The sequence below is a fragment of the Canis lupus genome, chromosome 28 (assembly GCF_048164855.1).
Source record: "Canis lupus baileyi chromosome 28, mCanLup2.hap1, whole genome shotgun sequence".
Classification (NCBI taxonomy): domain Eukaryota; kingdom Metazoa; phylum Chordata; class Mammalia; order Carnivora; family Canidae; genus Canis; species Canis lupus.
Window position 1 is genome coordinate 7,918,788 of NC_132865.1, and position 14,057 is coordinate 7,932,844.

General features: G+C 35.2%; 1 protein-coding gene and 1 long non-coding RNA gene across 12 annotated transcripts in view; one reads left to right on the forward strand and one right to left on the reverse strand.

Annotated features, from left to right (window-relative positions):
* MMP16 (matrix metallopeptidase 16) overlaps positions 1–14,057 on the forward strand; it is a 305,079-nt gene that overhangs the window by 281,688 nt on the left and 9,334 nt on the right. The window contains exon 10 of one of the 2 annotated variants that reach the window (XM_072803988.1): positions 720–10,590. The exons of the other annotated variant lie outside the window; for it this stretch is intronic. Coding sequence (XP_072660089.1) covers positions 720–1,054 — 335 coding nt within the window. The 3' untranslated portion in view covers positions 1,055–10,590. Of the gene's footprint in view, positions 1–719; positions 10,591–14,057 lie in introns of those variants that run through there. 2 annotated transcript variants of the gene reach the window in all.
* Positions 1–14,057, reverse strand: part of LOC140620152 (uncharacterized) — a 79,894-nt gene that overhangs the window by 38,830 nt on the left and 27,007 nt on the right. For 6 of the 10 annotated variants that reach the window (XR_012019906.1, XR_012019904.1, XR_012019901.1 and 3 more), the window contains 2 exons: positions 12,344–12,386; positions 1,180–1,347 (listed from right to left, as the gene is read on the reverse strand). The exons of 1 other annotated variant lie outside the window; for it this stretch is intronic. This is a non-coding gene — a long non-coding RNA (uncharacterized lncRNA). The remainder of the gene's footprint in view (positions 1–1,179; positions 1,348–12,343; positions 12,387–14,057) is intronic. 3 more of the 10 variants (XR_012019903.1, XR_012019907.1, XR_012019909.1) reach the window with 2 other exon arrangements.

The window sequence follows — 14,057 nt, forward strand, 5'->3', positions numbered from 1 at the left end:
TGTTAAATAAAAAGGGGAAAAGGAGAAGGGACAAAATGGGCATGATCAAGAGCCAGAAATAAGGTTGGTGCAGAAAATACTCGAAATACCTATTTACTTATTAAGATTTCTAGCAAAGAAACACATCTCTATAGTTTCATGACTTACAAAATGTTATGATTTTTTGTCCAAATGACAGAAGCGAACCTAGTGTTTAAACACAACTGGTCCTGACTAGGATGATGAGAAATCTCCCCTGAAGTGTCTCATGGGGTGGCCTCCTCATAATGCATTGTGGAGTGTCCTCAGTATCTGCAGGCACAGAGTGCCTCGATGTAGAAGGCTGCTGTTTCAGCATAGTTCAGTGTAGGTTGGAATTATCACCCTGATGGGTAAATCTGAAACAGCAACCTTACAAGTAAGAAATAGGGTAAAGCGTTCTTTCCAGACTAGGAGTAGATGTGTTCAGTGGGCTCTCTCAACAGTCCTCTATAGATATTTTGCCTCTTGGCTAAGCTTTCCGTAGGCATTAGAGGGCACAACTCCTATAGTATACCAGCCAGGTTTATTTCAACAGACTGCTGAGCTGAAGGTAATGTTTTCTTCCTAGCAAATTTGAAGGGCCTTACCATACCTCTTTTTAAAAGTAGCCTAATGTAAACTAATAAAAACTGCTGTACGTATACATTTTCCAAATAAGTGGTACCTATGTGTGTGTGTGTGTGTGTTTCCCCCTCTAGGCTTTACGTATTTCTACAAAGGAAAGGAGTACTGGAAATTCAACAACCAGATACTCAAAGTAGAACCTGGATATCCCAGATCCATCCTCAAGGATTTTATGGGCTGTGATGGACCAACAGACAGAGATAAAGAAGGACACAGCCCCCCAGACGATGTAGACATTGTCATCAAACTGGACAACACAGCCAGCACTGTGAAAGCCATAGCTATTGTCATTCCCTGCATCTTGGCCTTATGCCTCCTTGTATTGGTTTACACTGTGTTCCAGTTCAAGAGGAAAGGAACACCCCGCCACATACTGTACTGTAAACGCTCTATGCAAGAGTGGGTGTGATGTAGGGGTTTTTTTTTTCTTTCTTTCTTTTCCAGGAGTTTGTGGTAACTTGAGATTCAAGACAAGAGCTGTTATGCTGTTTCCTAGCTAGGAGCAGGCTGGTGGCAGCCTGATTCAGGGCTGACCTTTCAAACCCAGAGGGTTGCTGGTCCTGCACATGAGTGGAAACACACTCATGGGGAAGCTTCCATGATGCACAGTATCTGCCGTTCTTCAGTCCTTTGTCTTTCTTTGTCATTCAGTTCTAGGCCTTTCCTCTGCACGCTCAATGCCCAGTAAATTTTCAGGATTAACTAAAGAAGAGGAAAAAAAAAAAAAGAAGAAAAGATTCTTCTTAAAGGTTTCTAATATTATTTTCCTTCTGAAGTCTGAGCCCATATCTGGGGGAAAAAAAGCAAAATGGAAAACCCATGAATTTTTGCTTTAAAGCAAAGAAAAAAAAAAAGGTTAAACAAACAAACAAAAAACCCACAATTGAACTTTCAGGAAAGTGTGAAGACCCAAAACAGCTTTGTCTCCAAAGAAGATAGCTCTCTGACTGCTATGGATAGTCTCCTCCACTTCCTTTTTTGTCAGGTGGGAGATCTGGAATACAGATGCAGGACTTTAGACTGTTGGGACAGCCATTTTCCGACCAACAAGGGGCCAAAATATCTGCAATATAGTAACAGCCTTAATAATACATCCATTTTTCGTTTTATACAGCTGTTCTCAGCTACGTCCTCAATGTTTCATCACATTTATATTCATAGCTATATTCAAACAGGACCTTTTGATTGTTTTTGAAGTGTTTCTAATCCCCTTCCTGCCACCTGACCCCTACATCATTGTGATGATCTCCCCAAGTTGTTATTAGGCCATTGCCCCAGGCCTTCCGTGGGTCTGTCAGGAATATTCATTAAGAGCAAGAAGCAGTATGTCTCCAAAGTGGTTTAAAGTGACAGTTATTTTACAAGGATATGTGACACTAGTAATACCTTGGTGTAACCCTTTGAGAACTATCAGATCAGCTTTCAGAGTCTTAGGGTCGTCAGTCTTGCTATCTGGTAAATTCTAGAACTGGGCAATGGTAAAAACCGGCACGGGTTCAAGGAGTTCAGGTTTCTAAAACAGGTATCCTACAACCCCATGTAATTTTTAAGCGATTTGTGGTACTACATAAATGCGTTTATAGCGAACAGAAACGATGTTACTTGCCAAACATTTTTCTGGCAAATAAAAAGATATTTTATTAAGAAAATGTAAGAGTGAAATTTTATTTGAGGAACTGATTATAATAGCCTAAGTCTTTTTTTTTTCCTTAGACATATTGAATTTCTGTTTTGAAATCCATTGCATGAAAATTCAGTTTGCCTTGGTACATGCAGTCAGCATTGCCATTTTTAAAATGACTTAAAATGATGACTCTGAGATTGCATGAATATCCTCCAGTACATTACCTATTGCATGTCAGCCATAGTTCTCAAAGGGTTAGTGTGGCTTCTGGCATTTAGCCATCCATTTGATCACTGACAGAGCCAAGAGACCACCAAAGCATTTCATTGTTGAGTGTAATTTGTCCTAACAGCAGTATTGTCATTTTCATGTGACCTGCAGAGCAGGTTTGTATCAATATTTTTTTCCTAGAGAAAAGTCAGCAACTGACAGACCTCTTTATTGATTTTTAGGAGCTGCTTCTTGCAGTGAAAGGCTTTACAGCCACTGGGCTGTGAACTTATTAGAGATGGTCAGACTGAATGCACCCCATGAGTCAGACATTGGCTTTGTGTGAAAGCCAGCTTTTGAGGGGATTAGCTTTTGAAACAATGAACAGCTTGCCTTGAACTTGATTATTGATCTGTTGACTGTCATTAACAACAACTTAAACATTGTCTTCTGTGAAAATTTTCCTTGAAGAGTCCTGTTCTATGTCTTTGCCCTTTGACCTTTAACTTGCAAACTGGCACAAACTGAAGGAAATCTGGTGTTGCTTCTCCTTTGGAGTGTTAATTGTACTCTAAAACCCTAGTAAGCATGAGCTGTTTCCTTAGAGTAGAGAGAAAGAGTGTTGATGGTGGATCTGCAAGATGGACACTTTGCTATTTTACATGCACACTCGAAAATGCCCTATAGGTAGAAGTGACTTTTAATTTTCCTTTAATATAATTTCAAGTCTAAATTCATCATTTTAAGTACAAATATAAAACTATAGGGGAAAAAAAAAACCTCAAAATACTTGAATGGCCAGTGTGGCTTTTATATAAAGCAGGAATTTTATACTAGTGAAAATTTCTTACTCATTTGCTAATAATACACATTTCCAGATGATTTTTAATGAGTGTAGGTACACATTCTTATTTGGAAATGGATAGTTTGGCTGCCTTGAATTTATATTTATACTCAACATAGCATGAAAATTAGAATGTCTTTCAGTTAAACAACATGTTTATGATTTGGTTTGGGAAAATATTTTGTAATCATGGGTGGCATGCTGCAAAGCCTTGCAGATTGTGATTTCTTACAACCTGAACATATATAATGTAAGGATAAGAAAAAAGAACAGTTAAAAAAGAGGAATGGCTTTACAGCAAAACATTATGCAATGCAAACTGTATTTTGACAAGATATCAGAGATTATGTATGCGAGGGCCAAGAAAGAAAGCGTGGAGAGAGGACCAAAATCAGTCCCGTAGCTTCACTTCAGTGCTTCCATTCTAGATGATGTTGATATTATAAAGAGTTAGTCACTTCTACTGAGCACGGAGGACTATCTACATAAGCTCACTTATACAGTGTTTGCTCATGGGAGGGTTTAATCATTTTAGGACTTTGGTGTCAAGAAAAAAGATGACTGGAAATTGTATTTTGCTAAACATAGAAATGAGGAACTCTGTCATTTGGGGGCATGGGTAAATCATTGAGGAATCCCATAAACCTGCATTAAATGTTGATTTTATTTTATTTTTTCTAAAATGAGAAAGAAACTGAAGAAGCAATCTTTTGCCTCTTTACTCATTTGTCACAAAATCCTGATCCATCATACAACTATAAGTATATAAGGGCTAGAAAATAACCATAGCATTAAGAAGGGAAGGACCCTGTCATTATGCTTGAATTCTGGAAATGTCATGGGTAAGTGTTGGGTCGTATTTACTTAAATATGAGATGAGATTAATGTGATAAGAAGAGGCATCTATAGCTTCTCTCTTGACTAGAACAGTTAAATTTTCAGGCTGTGAGATTACAAGAGATAAGAAAATATTAAGTTCCATATAACCGAAAACATCAAGATTCTATTTGTGTATTGTACACAGGGCACTTTGTGAGTATGGTTGCTGACTCCTCTTCCACTTGGGGTTTGGGGAAAAAAAAAAGTCTTGATCCTATTGGAATAATGAAAGGGAGAGTGACCAATTGGTCTAGCACATAAGAAAAGTGATTCAAAAACAATGTGGGATAAACTTCCCACAGGTCAACAACATAATATACCAAGTTCAGTATCGATAGAAATCTCCCTGCATACAATCTAGCAAATATTTTTCATCACACTATCATTACTAGCATGGAAAGTTCAGACCTAGGGTTTCTCAAATTGAAAACACATTTGTGATCACAAAACATAATTCTCCTTCTGTTTCATTATTATTACTTTAATATAAACACAAGTGTAAACAAGGTAATGTTCCTTACATAAATTAACTCTATAGTTTATAATTTTAGCCAAATATTATTGTTCTATATATTGTTAACTGGACTGAAATGAAGTATTAAAATAGCCAGTCAGTCTGTATTCCCTAAAAAGAAGTCAGTCCACATCAGACCGTTCAAGAGGTTGAGAATTTAACTATTGACCCCTTTTAGAACAAAGTGTCTGCTGACATGGCAATCAGAACAGGTGAATACAGAGGCTCTTTACAACTGCAGAGATACCATAGATAAATTAGAGAACATTATATGATACTAGCAAAGACAACTTCTGTTATAAATCAGAGGGCAAGGCTTTTCTGAATCAGATGTAATAAATTACTAAGTAATAATTTACAGAAAATAATTACTAAGTAATAAAGGATAGAGACTGATTTACTGAAATAAGCAAATGTTACTTTTCCTAGTCAGATTGCTTGTAATCTTTTTCTATTGACACGATTTGTTTCATATTCGATACACTTATTCCTATTCCCTTTCTGTGGGTGATTTGAAAACGCAATGTGGTGGATGAAAACATTGCCCAGCTTCACTGGTAGTTCCAATATGTGGATGATGTGTATATACTGGGTCCTAGGTAGAGTAATATAATACTTCCAAGTTCTGCATATTATGCTAATATCTCTAGTATCAAATACACGCCCACACTTTGTGAATCTTACAGTAGAGTAACAAATGTGTCCATATTGACTAAATTCAATGTGCTATCTGAAGAGAAGTGGATGTTTTAATCAAATAGACTGAGTTAACACAAAAGGCATGAAAAGATCTTTTTCTTTTTTCTTTTTTTTTTTTTTTTGAAGTTTTGGAAATTATTTCCAGAAACTAATAAAGGCGGTGATTTACTGATAGTATTGAGTCTGTGAGATTGTAACATATACTGAAACAACCTTGTGGATGGTGGTGAAATCTTTTTCGCAAACATCGCAAAGAGTTCATTTAATTTTTGGATGCTCTCAAGAGCACGTTCCAAAATATCACAGATGTCAAACAGAACATGCCGTCTAAATCAAAAATGTTAAATTCAGATGAGCTATTTATAAGTAGCTGTAAATACAATCTCAGCCAATATATGATATCACCAAAGGTTTCAAGCCAATAATTTTACAGGATTTAATCATTCCACTGCATCTCATGCACCTTCATGATACTGATTTATTGTGACCGCAGGTTATAACTGGCAGAGGATATATATGTATGTTTTAGGTTCCTTGTTGCTGAAGAGGGAACCCTAGCTACATCAGAAAAATTTTACCGGTTATATTTTAAAAATTAGAACTTTATATAATAAAGAAAGCAGCAACCAGGCCTAGCACCACACCATAAATATGAAAATTAAATATTATATTTATTAAATATAATAGAAATGGAGGAAAAGAAAAAAATGAGTGTTTTGTAAGATATAAAAACATACTATAGCACTGCTTAATACAACTGGAAATTTTACTTTAGCAAGTATAAAAATAGAGAAAAATGCAACTTTAAGCTCTTCATATTAGTAATGGGTATGTGATATATCAATGTATATAATTAGCCAGTGGTCTTTAGATGTTACCCTGCATAAACAGATCTGATACTAATGCACTGCCTGATAGGCTAAAAATGTCAAAAGTTAGGTGTTAAGTAACCTCAATTGGAAAGATATTAGAACCTCCTGAGAAAGCCATTTCTCTAGGATAGAAATTTACCTCAGTGACCATATGGTATACACACTTGGCATCACAGCAGAGGTGCCTGTGTGTTCAAATCTCATGTAATTGTAACCGTTGTCTTTCTCTCCTACTCAAATCATTCTTTGTTTCCACTGGTATCCTGTTGAAGTGATTCAGAGCTATTTCAGGTCAGATGAATACCATCAATTACAACATCTCTTTCAACATTTTATACGCATTTCTGCTGTGAAATTTGAACCAATAGTATATAAAGCCTAAGAGTGAACACCGATCCAAACAAACACTGACAAATTCACAGAAATCGAGTGAAAACCGGATAGTATAAAATTCGTCAATTCTCTGGTAGAATAGTGAAGTAGCAGCCTTCAATTTTTAAACATGATTGTGAGCTTATAATTGGACAGGAACACGCATCTTTTTTTTTTTTTAGAACAATGCTAATTATACGAAGTGAAGGTAAATCATGAGTACTGTAAAATAGTACATAACTAAAACTCTTTAAGGGAAATGAGGGCACACCCAGTTAACTCCTGGTTAGTACAGAAGTATAAAAAACATATGAAGGCTATTTATTTATGAAGATTTCTAAGGATTCTATGCCTTTCCAATTTAAAGAGCAGTGCATCTTAAAAAAACTGTCTTACACTAATATTGGACTGGGGGTAATCAGATTTGCACTCGATGTGGCCTTACATTCAAAGGCCCGCTGGGCATTGTAAGACAGAGACATCGTCAACTAGATTGTTGTGCTGATTCACATACTTTGCCATGTGCTCTGCTACAGAGCTGGATTTATATGCCCTTAAGAAGGGAGAAGAAAATCAATTAAATATAAATAAGGAAATGTGATAACTGTATCATGTTAGGCCACATAGCTTCAGAGTAAGATGTCATTAACCCTTATTTCACAAAGGAAAAAAACGGAAGGAGGGAATGGTGAACATGAATAAAATGGTTAACCTCTTGACTTACGAAGATGTTTCTTGAGTATTTTATCTACTTGTTTTTCTCCATGAAAAAAAAAATCATGCAAAATACAGACATATCTATAGAACTTGGTCTGTAGCTAGATCTGACCCCAGGCATAACATTTTTTGACACAGGCCTTTTTATAAATGCCTCCTATTTGATGAAGCTTTGGTGAGATATGACTGCATGGTAGGATGCTTTTTCCTAGGATAGGATATGGTGCTGCTTGTACTTGCCACCTTTTGTATGATTATATGTTTCTATGTTGGCCTGTCTTGCTAAGATATGGTGAATAAAGCCTGGTGTGAGCTGTCTATTTGCAAAGTCACTAGAATGCATGTTTCATTTGTTCTTTCGTAATGCCAATTTGAACTTTCTCCCTCTCTATCTATTCATAACCCAGTTGTGAAGGTAAAATATAGTTTCCTTGAATGATAATGCAATCCTTAAATCAATGTCATAATCTTTGCTACCACTGAAATAACATCACAGAGGCCACATGGTTGCTTGTCTTCTCACAGCTCTTTAGTATGTACTACTGCGTGGGTAAAATGAGTTGTGTTTTTTCTCCTCACTTCTTTTCTATCTGAAGAGGAATAGTTATTCTTTTATACGTTCATAAATACAAAATTTCACAATCTTGGTTACTTTGTTTACTTCCAAACAGACCTGATTTCTTAACATGGATGATTGCATGTCTGGTTTTTCTGCTCCTCCAAATCTGAAATTATTTGTTTGCTTTCTGGGTGTCAGCCCAAAATGCAGATGGTGGGGAGGGATATATTTATTTTGTGTTGTCTTATGCACTCTGTACCTATATTTGCATTCCTTCCCATTTCCACCTTGCCCTTCTTTTTTTACAGATTTGATTTTCCCTTCCGTTTATGAAAACCAGAATTGAGCCGCACTGTACATCAGACATGGTGCCAGAAAATATGTTTTTGTTCCTCTGTAATTTCCTTCACAACTTTCATGCAAAGACAGTTCCCAATCAATTTCACATACCTTCCAATCTCTTATATTGGATTTTAACTTTTTTATTCCCCTGAGAAAAGTGAAATGCTGAGTATGAAGGCTGTCAACTGTTGATAAGCCAGCTAAGGAAGTTCGCTTTTGGAGAATGTATCTTAAATAATTATACAGGAAAGTGAATATCTTAATATAGTACTCTGTTTAAGGTACATCATGTGCACATGAATGCCTAAAAACCTCGATTCTTTGTCTATTTCCCTTTATGTGTAAATTACATAAATTACATATATATTATAAAGAGAGAGAATAAAAGAATAAGGGGTATTATAGTGGCAGCTTTTTGCTGCATTGGTTTTGACTGCATCAGCATTTCTATTGTGGACCTCTATTTTCAGGGGTTTTAAAGACTCACCCATAAAAATTTGCTTCAGGATTAAAAGTCTTGTAAGATTTTTTTTTTAGGTATCTAATTTTAAACAAATATATCTTGTTTTTATATTCTAGGAAGGAAATAAATGGAGTTTACTAGTTCAAATTTGCGCTATTATAACTTTTAATAAACTTAATTTTTTTAGCAAAAACATAGTCCATAGTCTATTGATGGTTTTTTAAAAGAATCAGTTATTGATACAAAGAAAATTGCCTGCTTCATCAGTGTAGTAGTCTATCTTCAAGATGTTTTAAAATCTGTATACCTATATTTAACATTATCTTGATTCCAGCAGTGGATCAGTATGATAATGAACACAATTTATGCCATCCATATGAGCTATCTGGTAATATAGATTTGGAAATATATAGTGTGTGTGTGTGTATGTGTGTGTGTATAGTGTGTGCGCATGTATGTATGTGTGTGTGTATAAATATACATACACATACATATTAAACAGATAGATTAGGGAGGAAAGCTCCCATAAATTTAGTTTGTCAAATAAATACCATATGCTATATTAAAAAATAATTGCACATACATTTGTCTTTCAGAGCCAGAATGAGATGCAAGCAATTGCAAAAGAAAGTTGTCTCTTGGGTAAACAGTAGACATTTTATAGCTTCTTATGAAAATCATTTTTCCTTTCTATATTGTGGTTATGGGAGATTAAAAGAATATAATGCATAAAATTAATGCAGACTTTATTTAAATAACATTACAACATGAAGCAGAGAGAAACACTAAGAAATTAAATATTTAGGCTATTATCTCTTGGTAGTCTGACAATACTTTGCCTTTATTTTAATTCCCCATGATATTTTCAGTTGTGGAGAGGATATTAAAATCTAACTTTAAGCTTCTGGATTGTTCACATTACACTCAACACTACTTCATTAAGTTTTTGATAATATGTAGTCTTCTGTGTGCTAGGAAAGAAATAAATAACACATTTATTTGCTGAATGAGCTTTAAGGTTTGCAAGTTGTTAGTGGTTTTTTTGCCCACACAGGATTCTATACATTTATAACATCTCTAACCTGGCATATATATATATATATATATATATATATATATATATATATATATATGTAAATATATATTTTTTCAGATAGCTTCTACTGACAAACACAAAGCTTGTTTGTGTGCAAATATAAGGCTAAATAAATGGTGCTAAAGTGTATTATGACTGTCAGATATAATCAGGCAAAATTTTGTGGTGCTTAAATTAATTTTTTCATTGATTTTATTGATCAATGCATTGAACAGTGTTTATTATTCACAAGTTGTCTTTTATTAGTAAATCAAGGCCTCATAGCACATTGTTAAATAAAATGGTTGACTAGTCTATGTAACAGCTCACCAAGCTACTCTCTCTTCAACTCCTTATAATGTTGCGTCATTAAAGGTCAAGGGGTCATGCTATTAATCTCATCGCTGTAGACCATTAACATGACTGAACTTTTCCACAAAGTACTTATGTTTACAATGCTATAACCCTTTGACTGCTGCGGCAACCTTTAACCACACAAATGTCACAAGCTAGAATCATCAGCATGGTTCTTGCCATGGCAATCAAAGAGTTAAGGGCTGTGCAGTGATTTGTTTTGTATTTATTAATTTATATTTATTTTGTTTCCATTCAAGGAGGGGATTTTGGGTGGGGCAGTTTTTGTCTGCTGTAAGTGTCTTAACCTAGGGAAGGGTTAAATGGCTTTTTATACTATTGCATCTTCTGTATTTACCATCAATTCATTGTGTTGTAATTAAAAAAAAAAACTGTCAATAAATAAGAGAAAAGAAAAACAGTTCATAGACATTGTGGTTTTACTCAATGAATGATATACATACATTTATGACTAATATAGAGGCTGTGATCTATAGCAGTGGCCTTTACTCTCTGTTTCTTTCTAATCAATAGGAAACAGAAAATGAAAATCCGTAAGTAACTGAGGCCTGAAAGAGCAAATATATCAAACTGGCCACATCAACTGGAGAATTGTTCAACAACTAACTAGATGCATGTGACTAGCCAAGGACAGGAGCACGAAGCATTACTATCTCAGATATAGTTCAGTCAAGTAGCCATGAACATAGGATATGTTAGGATTTCATCTCTGTCTAACAAGAATAAATATTAACTTTTGGATATATGAGTATAATTTATTGTTTAAAGTCATACATCATGACTGTCTAGGTAAATTTAATCAAAGGAGTTAATTTTTATATCAAAAGTCTGATGGAATCCCCTTTAAGAACTTTTTTTTTTTAATGATAGGATTCTAGTAAAGAATGGCCATGAATAAAGAACTGACTCATAGAAAATATAAGCAAAGGTAAACATTTCCATACCTGCATTTTTATAAATTATCTCGAACACAGGATCAACTATGAAATCTCTTACAGTACCAATTATTTGCATGTAATCAAGTGCTGAAAGAAGAGTTTCTTGAAAATCCAATCTAGTATGTATCAATAGTTCCAAACGGTCAGCCGAATTTTAGGAAGAATTAAGAATGCACATGGGGAATAACAAACAAATATGTTCTCTCACGCAAAAATCAAGATGTATCTATGCACAAAGAAACTAATCTTACAAATTTTCGTCCACACATAAAACAGGAGTGCTGAAGCAAGGTAACTAAGACAATCACAAGAGATTTAATTGTCTGAAGTAATAAACAGTAGACGAGAGGGACAGAGAACTGTTTGTGTTTAGTCTTTGAAATCTCTTTCAATGGTGCATCCCTGAGAATTTGCGTGTCTATCTCAAAGAATTTAAAGGAAGCACAGATCAGAGTTGTTGGACTCTTGGAACATGTCAGCCCGTAAGAACCTACAAGATTAGCCAAGCAACAATATATTGTATTTTTATTTGCAAAAGAAAGACTGTTAAAAGATATCTTTAAAAAAAAAGATTTTATTTATTTATTCATGAGAGACACACAGAAAGAGGCAGAGACACAGGCAGAGGGAGAAGCAGACCCTCTGCGGGGAGCCCAACATGGGACTTGATCCCAGGACCTGGGGTCATGACCTGAGCCAAAGGCAGACACTCAACTTCTGAGCCACCCAGGCGTCCCGAAAAGGTATCTTTTATTTTTATAAAGCTGTCAACAATATGAAACCATAACTAATCAGAATCCAAGAATACATCTTCATTGTTTTTATGATCAAAGAGAAAAAAGCGAGAAATAGCGATCTAACCCAGTATTTTTCTTACGTACCTGAATTTTATTTACTTAGTATCAAAAATATGCTATTATATGACCTATCTTGCATGATTGCTGCCATAACCAAGGACCAAACTAGAATGATATACTGTGGAGAAAAGGAGAAATCCGGATAGGGTTGTCGAGAACTCAGTAACACACCTAGGGAGCTGCAGAAGCAGATGCCACTGAGGTGAATGAAAATGTTTGCATATTCTAAGTCTTTCATAGGAGGTCTTTGAATGGGGTAACCCAGCTTGGTGCCCTCTGCCACTCCCTTAATTACCCCAATGTGTCACTAGCTCTCCCCACTACCCTCTCTCTCCTTCCTCTTCTTCTTCCTCCTTACCTCCACCTTCTTTCTCTCTTCTCTCTCCTTAATTGTTCTATTCCTTGAAAAAAAAAAAAAAAGTATGATTCACTCCTTTCTTGATTCACTCATTCTTATAATTTTATGGCACTCCTCACCACATCTTTACATTTAAATGATATATTTGTAACTAAATCTAGTCTAATTCCCTATCTTACCGGCCTTCTTAAGAGTATTTCATATTGATGGTTACTCTGCCATTAATACTTCTGCTCCTTCAGGGCAGGACCTATTCATTTCTTACTCCTTTTCTATACCTAGAGCCTGCTATAGAAGCTAACTATGAATTCTGCATCAACAATATTATTGACATCTAATTTCTCCATGACATTCTCATCCTAGTTCGGGTTCATAACTCCTTCCCTTCTGAATCTTCTTGGCTAATTCAATCTCTTTCCTTTCTAGCCTTTCTATGCATTCCCGGCAGAACAATCTTCTCAAATTAGAGTTTGAATCATATCAATCCTTTATTAAAACAAAGATTTTATAGGAAGACTCTTTGAGATCTATTTTTAACTTGCTTTTCAAACTTTCTCACCAATATAGATTTTTTATACCTGAAACCATCCAGATACTTGCCACCCCCTCATCCATAGTTTGGCTCATGCTATTCTCTCTACTTTGAATTTACATTTTTCCCTTCTTTAATCTTCCCTCATCTCACTAAGTAGATCAAACTCTACCAACTTTGAAACCTCATATTACCTCTTTGCATGTTGTTTTGCTTAGGATGATCCCAGTATAATTATTAATGTTGTATCCCCCCTTCTCTTCTAAAGTCTCCCAGTTTTAATAATAAGTTATATGGTCATACTCATGCAATTTTTTAGGCAAAATCTATAATTTTATGTGAATCTAAACCATTATTCCCTGTGAATGTCTAAGCTTCTAGAAATTGCATTCTTCTTCCCTGTGAATGTCTAAGCTTCTAGAAATTGCATTCTTGGTTTGTTTTTGTTTTTGTTTTTGGTCCCTCCTGCAGCATCTAATTCAGTGCCTTGAATGAAGAAGCTCTAGAAATGTTCACTACACTAAATGAAATTGTATTTTTTTTTAATTTTGTTATTACAGAAGTCTTATTTTACTTTGTAATATAGTCTCTCACCTGTTTTTTAGGAGTCTTATGAATAAAGATATTTAAAAGTATTTGTTTGCAAGATAAAAATTTTCAAGCACTTGACCTTGACTCTTTCCAAGGCATTACTTTTTTCCAAAGCCCTTTAAATATTTTTTATTAGATCATAAAGAAAGCCTCAAATTTAAGCTAATTTTTGTTTTCTATAAGTATTGACCTTTTGCTTCTAATAATCACCTTTTAAACCAGAGGAAATTTTCCAGGAACCATAGCCAAGTAAAAGTGGGAAGACTGTGTTTGGGAGGCACCAATGATTAGAGAACTGTTATCAGGATTTAAGATATTAAAAAGCCAGGGGCACCTGCATGGCTCAGTTGGTTACATGCGTGACTCTTGATCTTAGCTCAGGTCTTGATCTCAGGGTTGTGAGTTCAAGCCCTGTGCTGGGCTTCATATGCGGCATGGAGCCTACTTAAAAAACTTCTATACTTAAAAACTACTTCTATATTTGGAATGTTAATACAGACACCTCCCAGACTTCCTCAGCTTCATCACTGGTATGTCAGGAGCTAGTCTTGGGGAGAATTGTTTGTTGTTGTTTTCTTTAGGCCAAAAAAA